The sequence below is a fragment of the Erythranthe guttata genome, chromosome 3, assembly GCF_056151865.1.
Source record: "Erythranthe guttata isolate IM_541 chromosome 3, IM_541, whole genome shotgun sequence".
NCBI lineage: Eukaryota > Viridiplantae > Streptophyta > Magnoliopsida > Lamiales > Phrymaceae > Erythranthe > Erythranthe guttata.
Genome location: NC_142535.1, coordinates 16,414,969 through 16,436,745, shown reverse-complemented (window position 1 = coordinate 16,436,745; position 21,777 = coordinate 16,414,969). Strand labels below are relative to the sequence as shown.

The window sequence follows — 21,777 nt, the reverse complement described above, 5'->3', positions numbered from 1 at the left end:
TCCTTGTTCGACTAGTATGTAATTCAAACTATATCAGAATAAACACCAATTGGGAATACAATCTCGATGGAGAAGTAGGTCTCGATATCAATTATTTAGTAGGTCTCGATATCAATTATTTAGAGATGACAAAAATATCTTTTTTTTTTTTCTGAGATGAAGAGGTTGAGGATGATTATAGAGAAAGGGTTGCTTGTCACCGACGTCCCTAATCATATATTTATACTAAGCCATATCCTCAATGGATGGTAGAGATCATTTTGAATTAAGGGTTAGTAGTTGTTTACTAAGACACTCCAAAAAATTCCTACAAATTATCTACTAGTAGAAGGTTCTAGAAAGTATTCTAGAATCCTATAAAAATCTCTAACAAATCTATTTACACTTCGGCCATCTAACAAATCTATTTACACTTCGGCCAAATTGGATATGACTCTATCGGGCTAGTCTTGTACTTTATTTGTTAGATTTAACCTTCTCAATTCAAGAGAAACTGACAAAGAATTAAGACACAACCGGTGATCCGTAACATGCTGCTTACATGGAGACAACAAGATTGTGGAGAAAATAAAATATGTAAAGCATGCCCAATATGTTGAAAAAAAGATACCCCAAATTTGTATATTGTAGACAACGAGTAAATTTTTTTTTTGCCACACTTGCTTTCTTCTCTTGTGTTGTACTACTTTTATATGATACTTGCCTAATTATTATAATGTAATGATTTGCATGCTTTTGTTTTTGTAAAGAGTTATATTCGCAAAGAAGACATTCAAAGGCATAGATTTGTTAATAGCGGTTTTTGTGTCGTTAAGGGACAAAACAAGAGTTACGTTCTTCGTTCGCTTAATGCGTTCACCTGCACCCAAATATATATATTCAAAAAAAAGAAATAAAATGTACAACCATTTATTAATTTTCAAGAAGAAGAAGATGGTCGATAACATAACCAGTAACCACACAACGATTCATGAATTTAAAACTTGAGACGTTGGTAGAGAAAAAGGAACACGATGGGCCGGTAATTATTTATGTATTTTAAGCTCAAATGTTAACGACTAGCTAATTCGACAAGTATATGCTCTTTGGCTCGGTTCTATTTACATTTCCATACTCAAAGAGACGCATAGTCATTAAAGCTTCATCTTCGTCGAAAAAACGAGCTAAATGCTCATGGTATATATAACTGATTACAAAAAGTGTGCCATCATATGAATGAGAAAATAAAATAATGAAGTTGCATTGTTAGATGAACATTATCTAATATACAAATAACATAAATAAAAATAAAAATAAAAACGACGAAATCTTATAAATGAACATACGCCTTGGTCTTTAAAGTCGATAATTACACTATTCAAGAATTCGTCTGGATTTTCCAAGCATAAGTAAATAAATAAATAGAAACAAATTACAATACATAGAAGCCAAATTAAGGAATTACTTACCGATCGAGATCTTGGCTTGGAAACATTTTTAAAGATCTCCACAGCAATATTTTTGGCCTGGTTTACACTAGTGATTCGCACCATTTGACCGGTCAAACCTTCTTCGTCTAGAGCCGAGTGCAGTCCATTCCTCACGATGCGCATCAACCTCTTCATAGTCCACGATGATACGTACGTATGATTATTAATCAACCTAGTTATATAATGACCAACGTCGTCGTTGTTTTTCTGATCTCCCGGGCTCGAATTATCCTCCGTGGCGGGCCCAGAGAGTGTCTCGATCACATACTGATCCAACAATGAACCCAGAACACGATCGAGAAATTCACTCGCGTAGAACGAAGACGCGAAAGCCTTAACAATTACATCTTTCATCACCCAAATCAATTTTCCCGCCAATAGGCACATGAAAATCTTCCTTGTGGTTTTGTTGTAGAAGAAGCAATTAGTACTAGTGCAGTAGTAGTACTCCCAAACCACCAACACCATACCCAACCAAACACAATTCTGCAGTGCATTCCTCAGGCGGTAGACGAAGTATAAAACACGTTTTCTCATAAATAAACTATTCCCACTCCCACCGAAAATCGAATAAACCATAACCCTAATCGCCCATCCGGAAACCAACCTCCCGAAAATCAAAACTGAACCCATCACTCCCCACTCCGAAAAATATTTCTTTTCCACCACATGATTAACTACGGTTAAACTACAAACCCAAAGAATTTTAAATACAATACACATTTATAAACCAAAATATTGTATATGCAGTATATGCCATATCTATTAAAGTACATATATATTATTTATGATAACCTTTCCATCAATGTTGTCAAAACCGGACCGGACCGGCCGGTCCAACCGGTTCGACCGCGACCCGTCGTAAATACGGTCCGGTCTGATCCTCAAATCGGGAGAAATAAAAAACCCGGTCCAAATGGCAAGAACCCAGTCGAACTGGGTAAAACCCAGGAACCGACGACCCGATCATTGAACCCGGTTTTCTCCAAAATGCAACGTTTTTATTTTTTTTTTAATTTCTTTAGTGAAACGACGTCGTTCACTATTTAGGTAAAAAAAAAAACAACTTAATTAGAAAATAAAAAATTGCAAACGGACATACGGGAAAACAAAACATACAATATTATTATCTTTAGCACTCCCATTTTATCCCATACACTATAAGGTTCCACCATTTTGCCCCAATTCGCCGGACGCCAAAATGCACCATACAAGCGATTTAGTTCTTTCTTTTAGGTGAATCATACAACTTTTAAGCTCTATTTTATTTTATTTGATTGGTAATTCGTACTTGATTTAAGTTCAATTCCTTCATATGTTAGAGTCTTTCTAGTAAATTAGAGTCTTTCACATAATTTTTGGATTAGATTAGAGTCTTTCATATGTTATTTAATGATGTAAATGTTTGTTGAGAAGTATTTCTATGTATATAAAATTAAATAAATTAAAATAAATAAAAAAGTAAAAAACACGGGTTGACCCTCGGTTGAATCGGTCCAACCATGACCCGAATGCCTCATCGGTTTTATGTCCGTTCTGACAACATTGCTTTCCATGTTATCATGCTAAACATTATATTTATAATTTAATATATTAATTTAATCCCTATATTCTTTGTGAAGGTTTGTGATTCTTACAAAATATTTTCTTTGATTCGATTCACATGACACCTTTGTTGATCAACTTTTTGCCTAATCTAAAACCACGTATTTCCTGTTATAGTGATTACATATAATTGGAATTGAGTGAAATAGATTTTGAATATGTTTTATGTTAGGGAGTGAATTGAGAGCGGACGCTCCGTTAAATGAAGAAAATTGGACGCCACTAACTGAGGGACACGTGTACACGTGAAACAAAAATTGTGAAGTCTTATGCTCTCGGTGGATTTTTTATTTTCGCAACTAAATATATTTTTATTATAAAATTATAATGTGTTCTTGTTTGTCTTTTAAAGTCAATTTTAATTTTGAGGCCCCATGTACTTTCATTCTTATTTATTGGAATAAAAATATTTTGGGCAAAAAAAAAGTCAATTTTAATTTCCAAAAATAATTTAAACATTCTTATTCTTTCAGAAAATTACAATAACCGATTTTCGAACACGTTTTTTTTTATTTCAATTTATTAGTTTCCAGGTTTTCGATGGTTTTAAATATTTTTAAAATGGAATTATAACAAATTTTTCCCTTCCAAGAAAGTTAATATCTTTTACAAAAATGTTATTTTCGATCCGATTCGTTTTGATTCCTACCCCTAATTATAACACTTCCAAGCTTGTTATTTTAATTTACTGTATAATATTTTAATTTATATTTGCCTAAATATAAAAATTAAAATAAAAAATAATAACAAAATATATTACTATTAGTTTATCATATAGTAGTATTTTATAATGGCTACTATAATTGAGATGATTATCTAAGTAGCAGCTAATTGAAAAAAAAAATTCAATGCGTATACGTGTATGTCAATTACGGGATTGCAATTAATAGTCCAATTCACAATTAATGAAAACAAACACTCTTTTTAAATATGTACACGGGTCACTTAAATAATGGAGTCCGATTTTTGTTTATTAACAGCACGTCCGTTTTTAATTTAATCTCTTTACTTTAAGTTCTCGTTTAGTTGGGGAGATCAGTCATAGTTAAATAAATGATTTTTTGTATTTTGCTCCTTTGAATCACATACTTTTAGCATTTTGCACTCTTAAATTATGAAATTGACAAATTCACCCTTCAAACACACGTTTCTTGGCACTTTGCACCCCAAATCTCTTTTGACTAGGTTTTCTAAGTGATTTGGGATGCAAAGTGCTAAGAAATTTAAGTTTGAATGGTGTAATCGGTCAATTTTATAATTTAAGAGTGCAAAATGCTAAAAACATTTAATGTTAGATAAAGAGTGATGATTTGGCTTGAAGGTTTTTTTTTTTTTTCTTTTTTACTTCTAATTTTAGTTTCAAACAATAATTTAATAAAGTATATTTTTATATGATCCATTTATCAAAATCGTGAGAATTGAGTGAAATGGAATTAATTGGTTTTAGCTTTAGAGTTCTACAATCGAATCAAATCATGCTCAAATGCACTGTTAAAACTTTATTAAAACTCAAAAAGAATAACATTAACAATCATTCATTCGATACGACTCATTTCAGTAAAGTCAAATAGATTGATTGGTCAAACATATCCAACTCAATAAAAACAATTTTAAGAATTTAAATTTAAATGAACAATCTAAATAGAAAAACATTCAATTAATCCTCAACTATAATGTCAACACATAAACATCTTCATAGCATATCAACTATAAAAACACAACATCCACAACTTTTATCAACAAACCAAATCGACACAACATTTAAAACTAAAAATAAAAAAAGTCTCAACCTCTTGGTGGTGATTTCGGCACATATCAACAACCTTCCTCCACGACTCTCGGCTCGAGATCTCGCCCCACCACTTCTCGACATTTTCTCTCTATGCAAGAAGCTCGTGTCTCTCACACACATTCACCAAGTAGTGTGTGTTAGGGATATGACAAAGATCCGCCAACGTGAACTCATTCCGGCCACTTAGTACTTACTCTCACCAAGCCTCTTCTCGTATGCATTGGAACTTTTGCAAGATTTGCCTTGTTATGGTTGATTATATTCTCGTCTTGCTTGATCTCATTCTTGGAGCAAATGCTAGTTGAAATACACAATAATCTTCTGTGTCCTTTGTTTAAGTATTATCTCATATGTATCTAGATATGGATTATATTCTCATCTTGCTTGATCTCATTCTTGGAACAAATGCTAGTTGAAATACACAATAATCTTCTGTGTCCTTTGTTTAAGTATTATCTCATATGTATCTAGATATGCCTCTTGTTTCTGTTTTCACAGACACGGGAAAAAGAAATTAAATTGGATTCTCATTCAAGAATCAACTATTTTACTCATTCAAGAACCAATTTTTAACTATATATTATAAAAGTGGATTATAAATATATTATTTTAATTAAAAATATTAATTATTCCAAGAAAAAATGTTTTGATAATCGGATTAAAAGAATATTAGTTTGTAATATTTATTTATTTTAATTAAAACATATATTATAAGAAGATCAATCATGGTTCACAATACCTTTGAATCACAAATCGGTGGTTTTAACCGTCAGTTGAACCATGTTTAAACAATCGGTTGAATGTTCATATAAAAATGAAATGTCAAACAAGCGGGACGATATGTCAAGCCGCGTTCAAGCTACCGTTTCATTATCAGTTTTTTTAAAACAAATGAAACATAAACCAACCTAAAACTGTTAAAATAGCATTTCATGAACCACGTTTAAACAATCGGTTGAAATTATCAATTTCCCAGGTCGGTTAAAATAGCAGTTCAAGAACCAACCTAAATTTGAATTTTTTCATATCGGAATCGGTGGGATTAGGAAATTCTTCCAATTTTCACCCCTCATATTATATTAAATTATATATATTTCTCCCGTATTTACAATTCAAACTATAATTAGAACCAAAAAAAAATAAAAAATGAAACTAACTAAGTAACTAATTTGAAAAGGTCGAACGTTTGAATTAACTGAACACCGCCTGCATAAGTCAATAAACTTTCAACCGAAAGCAATTAGTACAAACAAACCTTAAACCCTTTTTTTTCAAAAAATCCTCGAGGAAGAAGCACAACCCTAGAAGCGGTGAGTACAAACATAAGAAACACAATGAGTGATGGCAAAATCAAGGTCTTCGCACACTCCGGTGGCGGCGGCGCCGGTGTCGGAACTGAAGGCAGCGGCACCGGTATTGTAACTGAAGCCGGCGGCACAAATACTGGCAGCGTCCTCAGAAATACCGACGGTGGCCCCACAAATACTGACGGCGGCCGCAGCTGAATTGGGATCGACTCACCGCCGCCTTCGCTAGTGAATGTAGCGAACACGGTTATTCTGATAAAAAACCCGATGTTAAAATGCAAGTCACACCTTTTTTGGTTCCCGAAGTGGAAGTTCGAGAAATCTGAGAATAAGGCTTATTGAATGGCAGGAATCTTGTCCGTAATTTGCAAATCAGCGGTTCGATTGTTCTGACTCTAACTATACTTCTTACCGTCTTTACTGATAAATGGAAAGCAAAGAAGTTAGTGGGATTGAATTTGCGGAGATTATAGACAATAGGGCTCTTTTTAATATTTGGTAAATTGATCTTTGAAAGTTTGATTGTAGGGGTGGCAATTTCGCAACTTGGACCGGATCCGATATGGATCCATGTGGATCGGATACAAATAGGTTCGGGTCCAAAATCAACCTCTATAAATAGATTTAATGTAGATCGAATTTAGACCAATCCGGATTGAATCCACATGGATTCATTTCATCTTTAATTCAACTTATGAGGTTGAATATCTCAACTTTTAAGGTTTAATATCTCAATTTATGTGGTTTAATATCTCAACTTTCACTCTTACACATAATATTCACACAGTTTTCAAACACACACATTTCACACACACGCACACACTTTTTTACACACACACACACTCATATACACATACACACTTTTTACACACATAGACACACTCACATACACATACACACTTTTTACACACACACACATTTGTACACACACGCACACTCACATACACATTCACAAGTTTTACACACACACACACACTTTTGTACACACACACGCAAATGCACATACACACTTTTTACACACACCCCAAGACATTTTTCACACACACACATCAGGGCTAAAAATGTTTGATCTATTAAATTTTCAATTAAAATAATATTTGATTTTTTTTGAGAAAATTATTTTAGTATTTAATTTGGTTTTGGTTGGATCCCATATGACCCACTTCATTTTTAGTTGAACTTTCAATGGATCTAAAGTGGATCCAGATGGATCCAGTTTAAAAAAAAATCAACTTGATCTAATCCGATTTGTTACAACTAGATTTAATCTAAACTGGATCCATATGGATCGAACCGGATCTAATCGGATCTATAGAACCAGATCCAAATTGCCACCCCTATTTGATTGCAATCACGATTGTCATAATCGAAATGAATTGCTATTTTGAGACCAAATTGATCTATTTCATTCGAGGGATTATAAAAATACTAATGCAACATTAAATCTTACTGTGTGGGCATTGTTTTCCAACCAGAAGTTAATCACTATAAAGACGGAGAGCAAGATTGTGAAGTATTTGACTAGGATATTTATGTGCCTCTTGGTTTCTTCGATTATTTGGGTATTGAAAAGTTAACACCTACTTGAACTATATCCGAGATACTTTGTTTGATCAATTTGTTATCAAGAATCTTTCCGGGATCCTTTAGCTATGGACAACAGATTGTACGAAAGAAGCGTGTTGTTCTCGTAAGATTTATCCATCGACACTATCGACGAACTTGATAAACTGATATTATCCATCGACACTATCGACGAACTTGATAAACAAAATATCACATTTTCGAAGATGAGATCTGTGAGTGCAGAGAAGATCCAAGATGTTCTAGACATCCAATGAACTTGATAAACAAAATATTAATCGACGAGTAACACTATCGATGAACTTGATAAACAAAATATCACATTTTCGAAGATGAGATCTGTGAGTGCAGAAAAGATCCAAGATGTTCTAGACATCCAATGAACTTGATAAACAAAATATTAATCGACGAGTATTAGAGAAGACAAAATATCAATCGACGAGTATTAGAGAAGACAAAATATCAATCGACGAGTATTAGAGAAGATCCAAGATGTTCTAGACATCCAAGGAACTTGATAAACAAAATATCTAGAGAAGATCCAAGAAATGAACTTGATAAACAAAATATTAATAAACAAAATATTAATCGACGAGTATTAGAGAAGACAAAATATCAATCGACGAGTATTAGAGAAGATCCAAGATGTTCTAGACATCCAAGGATCTTGATAAACAAAATATCTAGAGAAAATCCAAGATGTTCTAGACATCCAATGAACTTGATAAACGATGTTCTAGACATCCAATAGAAATGAACTTGATAAACAAAATATTAATCGACGAGTAACATCCAATGAACTTGATAAACGATGTTCTAGACATCCAATGAACTTGATAAGATCCAAGATGTTCTAGACATCCAAGGATCTTGATAAACAAAATATCTAGAGAAAATCCAAGATTTCTAGACATCCAATGAACTTGATAAACGATGTTCTAGACATCCAATAGAAATGAACTTGATAAACAAAATATTAATCGACGAGTAACATCCAATGAACTTGATAAACGATGTTCTAGACATCCAATGAACTTGATAAACAAAATATTAATCGACGAGTATTAGAAGTTCTAGACGATGTTCCAATATGTTCTAGATATGTTCTAGAGTTCAAGACCGGATCCAATATGAGTTTCCAATATGTTCTAGAGTACTCAATTCATTGAATGACTCCACCACTCGGAATCGAACCCATGATCGTCAGTTGTGTTGAAAAGCGCCTCATCTATTGGACCATGGAATTCTTGTGGTATTTTTGTTAATTCTTTGTTATATAAATAAAGGTTAAGTGCACTTTACCCCCGAAGTTTGATATGTTTGCACATTATCCCAAACAAAAAAAAATTGCACGATGCCTCCCAAACTCCATTATTTGGTGCACCGATCACAAAATCAGCTATTTGTGGCCAATTCTTAGCCTGACTTGCGCGCGTGCCACTCACACTTCGAGTTTTAGTAAGGATAAAATCGTTAAATCACAACACTTTCTCCCTCATCTAGAAAAAGTCCACCTTCTCCAAAACACCTTCTTTCCAATTTGACCTTTTCACCTTCTCGTTGGTCTGGTTTTGCCTCGTGAAAGCAGATGTGGTGGTGCTGTTGCGGCGGCGGAGTGAGGTGGTGGTGGTGGTCGTTGGTCTGGGTTTGCCTCGTGAAAGTGGAGGTGGTGGTGGTGTTACAGTGGCGGAGCCGAGGTGGTGGTGGTGGTGTTTCGACGATAGAGCAACGGTGGTGGTGGTGTTGTGGTGGTGAAGCGGGTCGGGTGATAGTGGTGGTCTGATTTGTGAGAGAGAAGTCAACGATGAAATTATTTTCTTTTATTCTTGGTTAACTGCAAAAAATCTTGGACCTTTTTGCACTTTACCCCTAAACCGAAAAACAACACGGACATAACTCAACTTACTAAATTATAGCAATGAAACCAATATCGTCCATTTTTGGCAAAAATAATATTAACAACAATAATAATAATAATTAATTTTTTTTTTTAAATTACAAATATATCATCAGAACTTCTTAGATTATCCTAGCATTTCTTACTTTTATATAGGGGTGTGCGTTGGTTGGTTTGGTTAAAAACCAGTCATAAAACCAACTCAACCCATCCAACCAACTTTGATCAATATTAGAAACTGTTATCGACCCAATTTACATGGGTTGGGTGATGGTTGAAAACCAATTTAGTAGGTCGGTTGATGGTTTGGTTGATGGGTCATCCATCTAAATTTTTTTTTAATTTTATTAGTTGTTACAACATTATATATTTTATAAATTAAATATGATTAGTTCAACAATATTCAAAATAAAAAAATTCAAAACATTACGGGGCATATATATTGCAATTAAACATAAATAGTTCAACAAATAATAATTGTCCAAATATTTAGACTATATATCTTAAAATTAAAATAGTTCAAAATAGATAATTAGGTTAGATTTATTGCTTTTAGGATTTTGGTCAATATTAAACAATTTAATAAATGTGATATAAAATAGAAATTTGAAATTAAAAATATTAAATATTTTAAATAAAATTAATAAATAATAAATTAATAAATAAAGTTGGTTGGCCGATATTACCCGACTAACCAACTTTATAGCATATTAGAAACCATTATCGATCCAACTATATATGAGTTGGTTGAAATTATCGACCCAACTTAAATGAATCGGTTGATGGGTGATTATCCGTCACAAATTATAGGTCGAAAATGGGTTGGTTGGTGGTTAGAACCGATCCATGCACATCCCTACTTTTATATATAAAAATTTTCTTGAGACATAACATTTTACTCGACTCAAGAAAATAGAGGTGTCTAATATCTTTGTGAACTTGAAAGGTAATATTTGATTAATTTCTATTAAAAAAAAATAGAATCCAAAATTCATTTCAAATTCTTAAAAAAAAAAAAAAAAAGAAAAAAAAACAAATATATACAAAATATGGAACTAATATGCCAATTAGAAACTTGAATCCTCTGCCCCAAGTAAAAGCTCACGGAGGAGCACAAACGGTCCAATTAGAGGGCACTCTATTCGAACTTATCGGGGGCATATTACGCACATTCACATCAAGCGGCAACAACCGGTACTCGATATCCAGTTCCCTAAAAGTCTTGACCATGTGCTCGACGAGTAGTCCTCTCCTTGACCATCTCTCCCCCATGTTTTGATGATTCATTTTGTGCGATAGCCAAATCGAAAATTTCAACCGATTCATATCCTCCACATCTCTCATCACTATCATCGGCGACGGGTACCAATGGTCACCCCTATTATCCACGTACCTGCAAAGTTTTTAAAACGAGGGGCAAAATGGTCATTTTCTCTCTTTCTTTCTTTTTTCGGGAAAATATTATTATTTAAATAGCATAATAATGATAAGTAAAGAAAAAGACAAATTGATATACCTTATGATATTTTCCTTCATTGTTGCGATTTTCTCACCGGGAGTTGAAATGTGGATGCAGAAATCGATTGAGTCTCCCATATCCGGGCTACGGTAGTAATTGTGGATCGGCTTTGTGGATAAGACACTGTTTGGATAGTAAATCTTGTGGTTGTCGAATTTTAGGAAGACCGTGGTCAATATATTCATTTCTTCTACCACCATCTGAAATCATAATCGAAACACAAAGAGTTATATATTATAAAGAAAAAAAATATATTATATTTATATATTCAATTTTGATTGTGGAACTTACTTGCACCCCATCGATTTCGACACGGTCACCAACATCAAAAGGGTGCATCACAAACAAAAAGATGATGGCCTCGAATGTGGTCTTGCACGTGTTTCCGAACATGAACACAACTAAGAGAAGCTGCGAGCTCAAGAAGATGAAGAAGTGCGTTGTTGCCACTTTGAGTATGAGTAGCCAAATTACGATAACGAGAACTCCAACCATCGCATTCAACATTTGGTGTAGTTTGTTGACTGCCGTTTTTGTGTCGTTTAGAGACAGAGCAAGAGCTCTTCTTTCCCTAAATGCATTCACCTGTGTTGTATCGAATTAAGAGATTAAAAAATTAGCAAAAAATCGGCGATTAGTAGTGAGACAAGGAAAAAAGAATGAAGCAATAAAATTTACTTACCACCCAATTTTTAAGGGTTCGTTTGCAGATTCGTTTTTGCTCGCTTCCATCTTCAAAGAGGCGCATAGTCTTTAAAACCTCGTCCTCCCTCATAAAACGCATCAAATCCTCTTGGAAAATATATCTGATGATCACACAATTTCCGATTTTCAACTCTAATTTCCGATTTTCAATATATAATATCTTAAACTATTGTATTAGCTTGTTTCGAATTCACATCATCGAAATAGAAAGTAGTAATCTTGATCAACTAACCAAATCTAAGCACAAATATAACAACTAATTTTCATTTTGAGCCCCTTATAAAAATCCATATTTGTCAATTACTTAAAAATAGTAAATAAAATCAAGAAAAAGGCATAAAAAGAAAAACTCACTTAGATCCCGGTTTGGCAACATTAATAAAGATCTTCTTAGCAGCAGCTTTGGCCTGATTCTCGGTCGTGATCTGCACCATCGCCTCGTCATCGCCCGTGGAATCCTGCAATTTCTCGTCCAAAGTCGAAATTACCCCTTTCCTAACAATGTTCATCATCCTCTTCATATTCCAAGCCGATATATTCCTTTGATTCAACCTATGCAAATGGTCAATCGTGATCCCATTCTCCTCTTCCTTCTTCGACATCACCTTCGAAAAAACGGGACTCTTGGGCCCCACGGAAACGGTGCTCTTCCTCGGAGTACCCCCGATAATTCTCCCACTCTTCGGAAACATATACGACCTAAGATCGGGCGGAATCGTGGCCCCCGCTTTTTGAAGCTTCTCAACTTCAACCATAACCCTCTCTTCATCTTCAATCTCCTTCTCGATCTCGACCAATGGCGGGCCCGATAGCGTTTCGATTACGTACTGATTGAATAATGCTTCTTGGATACGATCGAAGAACGTGCTCACGTGAAAAGACGAAGCTAGCACTTTTACGAGCAACGTTTTCAGCAGCCAAATTAGGGTTCCGATCAAGAGGCAAACCCAAACTTTCGTCACGTAAGGTAGAATCTTATGGCTAGTGATCCTCTCGACTTTCTTGTCGAAAATGCATTGCCAAGCTATTAAAACAAGCGCCAACCAGACGCAGTTTTGAACCGAATTTCTCAACCCGTAAACGAAGTATAAAACCCGTTTACGGAGGAGGAAGTTCCGTTCGACGGAGAAAACCGCGACCCGTATCGCCCAACCGGATACTAACCGACCCGAGATTAGAACCAGCACCATTAATTCCCATCTCCAAATCTCTAAACCGAGGGCGTTTCTCTTTTTCAGGAAGTTAATTGTTAGGCTGCAAATTAATGCGGCGATAATTAGAATTAAACTCACGAGCTGTAATACAGAGATGGTGCTGAATTTCATCTTCTTGTAGTCTTCGGGTAGGTCGTCTTCCAGAAACGGGTCGTCGTCGTCGATGAGTTCGCTGTTCGCCCCTTTTCCGATTAACTGTGATTTAGCGATTCTTTGGGTGTGGGATCTCTGATTGTATTGTTCGTCCGGTGGGTCGAGCAGCCGGGATTTGGTTTTCGTTCTCATCAGGCTGGATTTTCGCCGGAAGGAGTTGTTCGAGCTGCAGCGGAGGACCTCCTCCGGTTCGGCGCTGGAGGGCCGGTTCGCCGCCGGTTCGGGTGCCTCGTGGAACGAGACGCGGACGTCTCTCGGCGTGAGCGGGCCGTAGTTGTTGGCGGCGGTCGGGCTCTCCGGGATTCTGGATAGCGGCGACTGTTGGGATAGCGGCGAGTCGGCGGAGAAATCGAAGTCCTTGGAGTTGGCGGCGGCTTTCATTACGGCGTCGTTTGAGAAATCGTAACTGGAATCCCTCCACATTCTGTTAGTTTCGCCGTTACTAGTGCCGCCGGCATTTGCGTTGGGTAAATCGTCGCCGTCGATTCTGATAACGGGGTCTTTGGATGACGTCATGGTGGCGGCGCCGTCGTCGGCGGCGGCGGAAGTGGGGTTTTGTGTTAATAGAATCTGGCGTTCTTCTTCTTGTTGTGGCTTTGTAGATTTGAAGGATTTGCGGAGGAGTGTTTCCATGTGAGGGTGGTGAAGAACTCGAAATCTTTATTACAAATAAATAAATAAATAATATTTTTTTAATTGCAAAAAAAGGGGTTACAGACACACAGTCAAGGAAGTAGTCCAGATTGTTCAAAAGGAAATTTTTTTATTTATTTAAAAAAAAAAGATTTATATAAATATTAGGGTAAATTACAAATACCCCCCTGAGGTATGGTCAAATTACAAAAAACCCCCTCTTGTTTGGATAATTACATCTACCCCCCTCAACTATGATTTTTTCTTACATCTCCACCCTTATGGTGCCAAATTCAACATAATCATCTAGATTCCGTGAAATTTGCTCTAGTTTGTACTCGTTTTGTGTAAAAATACAGTTTCCGATGCACCAAAAACTGATATATACAAGCTAAAAATCACATTTTATGATCATCTTGCTTCATAATGTAGAGTTTGAATGAGATAAAACGGGTACAAAAGTGATAATATTCCATATAATCTCGAAGATTTCACTAAATTTGAGGAGTTGAGGGGGTGGTTGTAATTATCCAAACAAGAGGGGTGTTTTTATAATTTGACCATACCTCAGGGGTGTTTGTAATTTACCCTAAATATTATTAATGATATGAAGGAAGGCGGTGAGCTGGTTTTTTGGTACAGACAACCTCAAAAAAGGTGGTGGCGTGGAAGGGTTTTCTGCAATATTTAATTAATTAATTAATTAAAATGAAACGGCTGAGAGAGAGAGTTGCTCCGGTGATGTCTTGGCCGTACAGATGGCGGCGAATCGACGGCTGGTGTGAAGTTTTAGGTAAAGCTGATACGCGTCGAGAGGGAGGTGTTTTCGTTTGGAAATAAATTATCTTTTTTATTAGGTTTTGAAAGTGTTTGCTCAATTATTTATTACCAAAAACCCATACCTTAATCATTAATTAAAGATTAACGATTTAGGTTAAATTTTTAGTCATGTGGTTTAGGACTTTTGGAAGTACTCTTATTCATTTTAATAATTTTGGGTTTATCATTTATTATATTACACCATTATAAGATGTTGACAAATTTGCAAGAAATAAAAAATTGTCTACTTTTCCATACTTAAATGTAAAAAAAAAATTATACTATAGGTAATTATAAATATCGATCCCTTGAGTTATTTCTTCGTCTCACAATTATATCCATATAGAGTTATGAATAACGAAATCTTGAAAATTTTTATGAAATCTAAATTCCAATGAATATATGTTATGATTTTCCAAATATGGATGATTTAGATAATTCATTAAGTAGGTTATAATTATAATGTCCTATTAGTTTTAGAGAGTATTTGTAATTACTAACATTATACGAATTTGTAAGTTATTTAGTTTTACTTTAGTGGTATACATAATTTACCCTAAAGAAAATGTTATTCTCTCTACACGTAGCTTAATTAAAACTTCAAATTGAAAGTTTAGCATTAAAAAAAGGATGATTTCATTAAATATTTTCCATTCCAAAAATAATCCATACATATAAAAGATCATAAAAAATAAAAATAAAATACCATAAAATAAAAATAAAAAATAATAATATCACGAAAGTATAACAATATAAAGTGGGGAGCAGTTGAGAAGGTGGCAACTCAAAGCACGTGACGCTCATTAGATTCGGACAAATACGTATACGTGTCACGTTACATCAGAATGTGATTTAATTTATAGTTAAAACGCAACGTACATAATGGAAAACGACATGGGTCTACAGTCTACCACGTGGCACTTATTTTATTCCTCCGCTCGCCGCCGGCGTTTACGCACTTCCGCGTTTTTTAATAGATAAGGTCCCCAGCTGCGTTTTTGATGAATTAATCTCTTCGAGGTGAAATCCAATTTCGATAAAGAAAATTGGCGAGAATTGCTTCAGCTGAGGACTTCAGTGAGACCTGACGAGTTTACGCATATACTAGCAAGTAATCAAACCATTTTATTTAATTATGATTCAATTATTTGGTTGCTTGAATCGCATGAATAATAGTCGGATTTAATTTCAACACATAATTTATGCATGCTACCCTATGTTGATGAATTTATATTCCTAGAAATACATGATAATATATTTTTTTTTAATTCCGCTATGGATGAGACCGAAAGTACGCCGAGTGAAATTCATCGGATTCAACTTTATCATTCACAAGCACATAAACACACACACACACACACACTCACATTAGTGTGTGTAGATCAACGATAAAAATCCACTCAATTTAACTTTTATCTGGTGTAGCATAAAAATAACCTAATATTATTATAATTTCAATTTGATGCTCCACACTCCAATCTCATCAAATTACTCCCCGGTGTTCTAATTTGTAGTGTGTAGATGAACGATAAAAATCCACACAATATAACATTCACCGGTGTAGCATAGAAATAACCTAATATTATCCTAAAATCTGAATAGTAAATTCCATCTATTTAAATAACGTGTTAGCTAAAGGGACCAAAAGTGATTAAAAAAAGTTAAAACATTGGGGGCGTAATTTGATGAGATTGAAGTATAGAGCATCAAAATCGAAATTGAAGCATAGTTAGAGGACCAAAATTGATCTTAAACATACAAAAACTCAACTCCAATTCATGCAATCAAAACATATATACATACTTGTTCAGAACTTCACTTATAACTTACATCTTATCAAACAAAAAAAAAAAGAAAAAGCAAAAGGAAACTGTAATAGTATATAAATTATAGTATGTTAGAAGTTCACTTCAGAAAAGTTGATCTTGTGACCTTTTCGGGCTTCGGGCTGCGACCAAGAACTATATCTTTCTTAACTGACCTTAATGCCCTCTCAGCCTCCTCCATTGTCGATTTTTTTCCGAGCAAGAGTAGTCAACGATGCATAGTTGACTTTAAACATTAAACAGCATTTTCGTTTTCTATCTTCATCGGCCATTCCTCTTTGATCTGATACGGTTCTCCCAAATTTCTCTTTTTGGCAACCCTCTCTTCTTCGAAAATCTGATTTTTAAGATAATAAATTTGAAGTACGATTTTTTTTAAATATCAAGAAAAAGGGTAAAAACGGGATTAGGGTTTTACCTTCTTGGCCATGTGTTGTAGTATCTCTATAATTTCGGAAAATTCGGGCCTTAAAGATGGTTCTTGCTGCCAGCACTTTTCGAGCAATTCCACCACTAACGGATGAGTGTGCCTTGGTATCGATGGCCTTAGTCCCTTTTATTTCATTTTCAAATATTAGAAATTAAAAAAAAAAATGTTCGGCAAAATCAATTAGCTTAAGAAAAATATAAGAACTAAATAAATAAATAACTAACTAAAAATCCCGTCTTTAAACGGGCACGTACCTTCTGAACAACTCCTACTGCTGCTTGCAACGGGGTCAAGTATGCGTACGGAATCTGTGGAGATCAATTTTAAGTGATAATATGAATATAATATGGTGCTCATTTTTTCATACAATAATCGTAAATAATTGCTCAAAAAAATGATTAATAAATAATGGGGGATGGAATTAATTTCGCCACATAATACACTACCTTTCCAGTTAGAAGCTCCCACAGCACAACTCCGAAGCTGAAAACATCGGCTTTATGATTATACGGCTTGTGCTCAATAACCTTACATTTGACAGAAAAGAATAAGCACAAGTTAGGTATTGAAAAAATAATAAATTTCTATATAAAATACTAGAAGCAATGTGGGGGCCATGGCCCCCCCAACCCCCAACTATAAAGAAAAAAAAACCGAAGAAAAAGAAAAAAAAACCTCGGGAGCCATCCAACGGTAAGTTCCGGTTTCGGCGGTCATAATTCCCGACTGAAGTTGCACACGAGCGATACCGAAATCAGCAATTTTAACCACCTGCATGGGAATTAATTTCTTATGACTTGATCGATAAAAAATATGTATATATACCACGTATTTATTTAAATTGTTTTAATTTCTTACTTCGTTTTCATCCATCAAAAGGTTTGCAGCTTTTAGATCGCGGTGAATAATATTATTTTCGTGCAAGTAGCTCATTCCCTTTGATACATCCACTGCAACCTTTAGTATGGCTGGTAGCTTGAAAATACCCTTCTTTTTGTGCAGGAAATCGTACACACTTCCCCCCGACATAAATTCTGAAAAAAAATTAAGTAAATACATAAAATTAATAATCTACATAGGTGATAGAATATGGCTCGTCGAACAAAAAGAATAGGATATTACCAGTAACGATGCATAAAAGAGGAGGTCTTGTGCATGCACCGATGAACTGTATCACATTTTTGTGCCGTACTTTTCTGAATTGTAGAAAGACGTCAAAAACCACACACGAACGTATGATTTTTTTTTTGAAATTATACATTTTCTCGAAAAAATCAAATAAAACAAACACACACACGAACCACGGAAATATAATCAAGAAAAACACGAGTAAGAATCTAACCGCAATATGTAGACTTCTTGAGTAAACTCTTGCTGCATTTCTCCATTTAGGCCCTCTGTCTTAAAAACCTTGACCGCCACATCTTGACTGCGGTATAAACCTTTGTACCTGCGCTTATTCATATATATATTATATTATATTATATATATATATTTAAATGACTTCGTCAAACTGGTTACTAAAATCAATCATAACCACGATATACGGAACTCACAAGTCTCCGTTTGACCCAGAAGCAATCTTGTATTCAAAAGTCAACAAACTGGCATCGATTTCCCATACATCACTTCCGTCGTACGGAATTTCCACATGGCTCGGTGGCAACACAAAACCACTCCGACCCTGTTTAGAAACCGACTTCTTCTGCGGCAATATATAATTTTCATAATAAAAAATATTAAAAAAATAAAAAAAATAAAAAGGGAAAAACGGAAGTGATGATCTCTACACATGTTTATGTTTTTTTTTTTAATTTCGGTACCTCAATATTCGAAATTTCCTTCACCAGTGTATTTCTGAGATGGCCAATCCCCTAAAAATTTTGCAGTACGAATGCAAATCAACAATTTGCTACAAATGTAAAATCGAGATACTGTACAATTATTTATCGATAATTCGACATTAAAAAAAGAAGAAAAAAAAACAGAATGTACCTTTTCCCAGCTATCAACGACAAACACATCCAACGAATAACCATCGAGAGAGCAAAAGGCATGCGCTTCTTGAATATTCAGCCCATTTTCAGACATAAGGCAAGTCAACTGAAAATTTAATTAAATATAATAATTAATAATTACCTTTTCTCCAACAATTGTTTACAACTCCAAAAAAACCGAAGAGGTAGTATATTAAATTATTAATAATTACCTCGCTAAGGAGCTTCGGTTTGTCTTTCGTTGAAATTGTTACTTCATGCAATGGCCTAAAAACAATCAGAAACAACAACAAAGATTAATTGATGATCCACCCCCAATATTTCACTTTAATTACACTGAAACCCCCAAAACTATTTTGGGAACTAAAGAGAAAGCTCAACTGGTTCAAACCTTTCAGAATATTACCGCATATTTTGTGATTTACCATCTTGACCATCGGATTCATTTCCATCGAGGGTATTCTCGTAATTCGATGACAGGCCAAATGCAGGCGGCAGTTGAAGGCTGTAGATCGAAAAAAAATCAAGAAAAAACATTAAAAAAAATATTTAGTGTAATAACGCCCCGATTATGTACCTATTCGTCTCTAATTCGTCTCCTTTATTGAAGCTCGAATGTACGGAATTTCCATCGCAGGCGGGCCGATGCTGCATCAGAAAACTCAAAATTAAAAACAACATCTTATGATAATTTGTTTAAATCTCGATTTTACAAATATTCCTAGGAATATATATACCTGCACGAGGCGAACATCAACTGCAGGTGTAGTGAGAGGATCTCGAGCCATATTCAATAATTTCTTGTGCAATAAAACATCCTCCGCTCGTTCGGTATTAACATCCAACGCATAACTACAGTATCAGCAAAATCACCGATTTTTTGGTTATACTAAGAACCATACGAATCTTGGTCACACACAAAACTAAGAGCTACTTCATATCGATATCATCCTTAATAAAATCGAAGCACCAAAATTCATCGAACGGTTATATAAAAAGCATAATCGACACGAAAGCCGCAGTGGGAAACGCATATTTCGTCGACTAAGAACATGTAAGTATAGACGTCGTTCGATCAATCGTTACACCAATTCAATTAACTTATGTTCTTTCATGTTAATTCAAACCAAAATTCTTGAATTCTTTCTCCCCAAATCTTGAATTTTCGGGCACTCATACATAAAATTGATAAAGAGAAACACCCTTTTACCATTTTCCCATCTCTAATTAATCAAAAGGGTAGCTAAAAATAACATAATTTCGCAAAAAAAAAAAAATTATAAAAAAAAATAAATGAATAAATTACCGAAGAGGGAGCATGCTAAAGTGAGCCCAGAGCTCATCTTCAAAACCGGGTTCAGCAGCTTCTTCAATATCCAATTCCCTGAGTTTATCCAAAACATCATTAAAAACCTCAACTTTCTGTCTTCTTTTCCGGCTTTGAACCGGCGCCGGCGACCACTCCGATTGCCGGCTGCTGCAGCTCTCACTATCTCCCATCAAGAAAATTTTACTTATTCCTCTACCTTAATAAAAACCCACCAAAAAATAGGAAACATAAATCTCAAGGAATATGCACTTTGATTCAGATTCCAATCATTTACACACAACAACAAGTGTAATAAAAAGGAGAAGAAAAGGAAAGGGGAAGAAAATAATAAGAAAATAAAAATTAAAAAAACAAGAGTTGGTGGGGCGTGATGTAAGTATATATCTATATTATATACAATATATATATACATGATCTATATATATAATGTATCTATATTTTCTTGGCATATTTATTCTTTGTGGCAGTTTGCATGAAATAAAAAAGCCAAAACAAAATGGAAAAAAAAATATATATAATAATTAATTAAAATAAAAGGGGAGCAAGCAATTTAGTAATGAGAGTTGACGTGGATTCAAACGAGGGTGGTAACTTTGCTTGTATCACCACTTTGGTTTGTCAGTTTGTTTTCAAAGATTGATTCTTTATTTATTCATTCTATCCGTTTCAAAGATTGAATCTTTTTCGATTAAATTAATGTTGGGGGGGTGTTGTAGAGAAAACCCGGGCCCACCAATCGAGATTTATCCAATTAAGATTGTTTGGAGGGTTGTCTCACTTCCCACTTTGATTGTGATATTTTTTTTATTTTTTATTTTTAATATGTTTTTGTGATTAGGAGATGTGATTAGTGTATTTGCAAATTGGGGGTTAAGCCAATAATTGAGGGCTTAATTACCTCATTGCTCGAATCACTTAGCTTTGTTGACGAGGGTTTTATTATATGCTTAAATATGTGGACGGCAAAATTTAGGTTGGACATTTTTTCGTTAATCTTTTGTTAATGGGCAATTGTTATTAATCTTTTAAGTTAATTATTGGTCGTTTTTTATATCGGTTAAATTGAGATTGGTCGCACTATGAATGACAATGAGGTTTACCATTGGAATGACCCTTTCAAAAATCTTTGTCAGTCGGGTTTGGGTTCGGGCCGGGGGAGCCCGAAATTTCCATCCCTAAATTGCATTGTTTTTCTCAACGAAACGTAATAGTTTTATGTTTCTTGAATCTGACGTTGGAAATTTGAATGAAATTTCCAAATTTTATCGATTTCAATTAAAAAAAAAGTCCGATTTTGAAATAATATTTTTCATTTTGAAAAGTCCGTTTTATTATTATTTTTTAATCAATTTTCGTTGATTCTGATCCAAAAAAAAAAAAAAGATTTTTCCTACTTTATTTTTGGAATGAAGTTTGAACTAGTGATTTAATTTCCAAAAAAATTTTGAACTAGTGATTTAATTTCCAAAAAATCGATTTTGTATTTCAAGTGATAAT

General features: G+C 34.5%; 3 protein-coding genes across 4 annotated transcripts; all 3 read right to left on the bottom strand.

Annotated features, from left to right (window-relative positions):
* Positions 1-1,245: 1,245 nt before the first annotated feature.
* LOC148771945 (mechanosensitive ion channel protein 6-like) lies at positions 1,246-2,102 on the bottom strand. Its single transcript, XM_088815290.1, has 2 exons — positions 1,449-2,102; positions 1,246-1,260 (listed from the first exon to the last, which is right to left on the bottom strand). The coding sequence occupies exons 1-2, from the start codon at positions 2,100-2,102 to the stop codon at positions 1,246-1,248; spliced, it is 669 nt and encodes a 222-aa protein (XP_088671416.1).
* An 8,482-nt stretch (positions 2,103-10,584) lies between these two features.
* LOC105950811 (mechanosensitive ion channel protein 8) lies at positions 10,585-14,014 on the bottom strand. Its single transcript, XM_012974179.2, has 5 exons — positions 12,233-14,014; positions 11,856-11,979; positions 11,465-11,758; positions 11,171-11,373; positions 10,585-11,047 (listed from the first exon to the last, which is right to left on the bottom strand). The coding sequence occupies exons 1-5, from the start codon at positions 13,876-13,878 to the stop codon at positions 10,756-10,758; spliced, it is 2,559 nt and encodes an 852-aa protein (XP_012829633.2). The 5' UTR covers positions 13,879-14,014; the 3' UTR covers positions 10,585-10,755.
* Positions 14,015-16,426: 2,412 nt separating this feature from the next.
* Positions 16,427-20,900, bottom strand: LOC105950816 (serine/threonine-protein kinase STY46). Of its 2 annotated transcripts, none has more exons than XM_012974183.2 (16): positions 20,257-20,900; positions 19,688-19,802; positions 19,528-19,598; positions 19,357-19,455; positions 19,163-19,217; positions 18,949-19,056; positions 18,777-18,827; positions 18,510-18,658; positions 18,296-18,403; positions 18,076-18,149; positions 17,812-17,987; positions 17,629-17,724; positions 17,400-17,480; positions 17,208-17,261; positions 16,942-17,076; positions 16,427-16,860 (listed from the first exon to the last, which is right to left on the bottom strand). In XM_012974183.2, exons 1-16 carry the CDS (start codon positions 20,448-20,450, stop codon positions 16,759-16,761), a joined length of 1,668 nt encoding a protein of 555 aa, XP_012829637.2. In that variant the 5' UTR covers positions 20,451-20,900; the 3' UTR covers positions 16,427-16,758. The 2 variants fall into 2 exon arrangements, with proteins under 2 accessions (XP_012829637.2, XP_088671862.1); XM_088815736.1 differs by having other exon boundaries at positions 18,510-18,655; positions 20,257-20,632.
* Between the last annotated feature and the right edge of the window lie 877 nt (positions 20,901-21,777).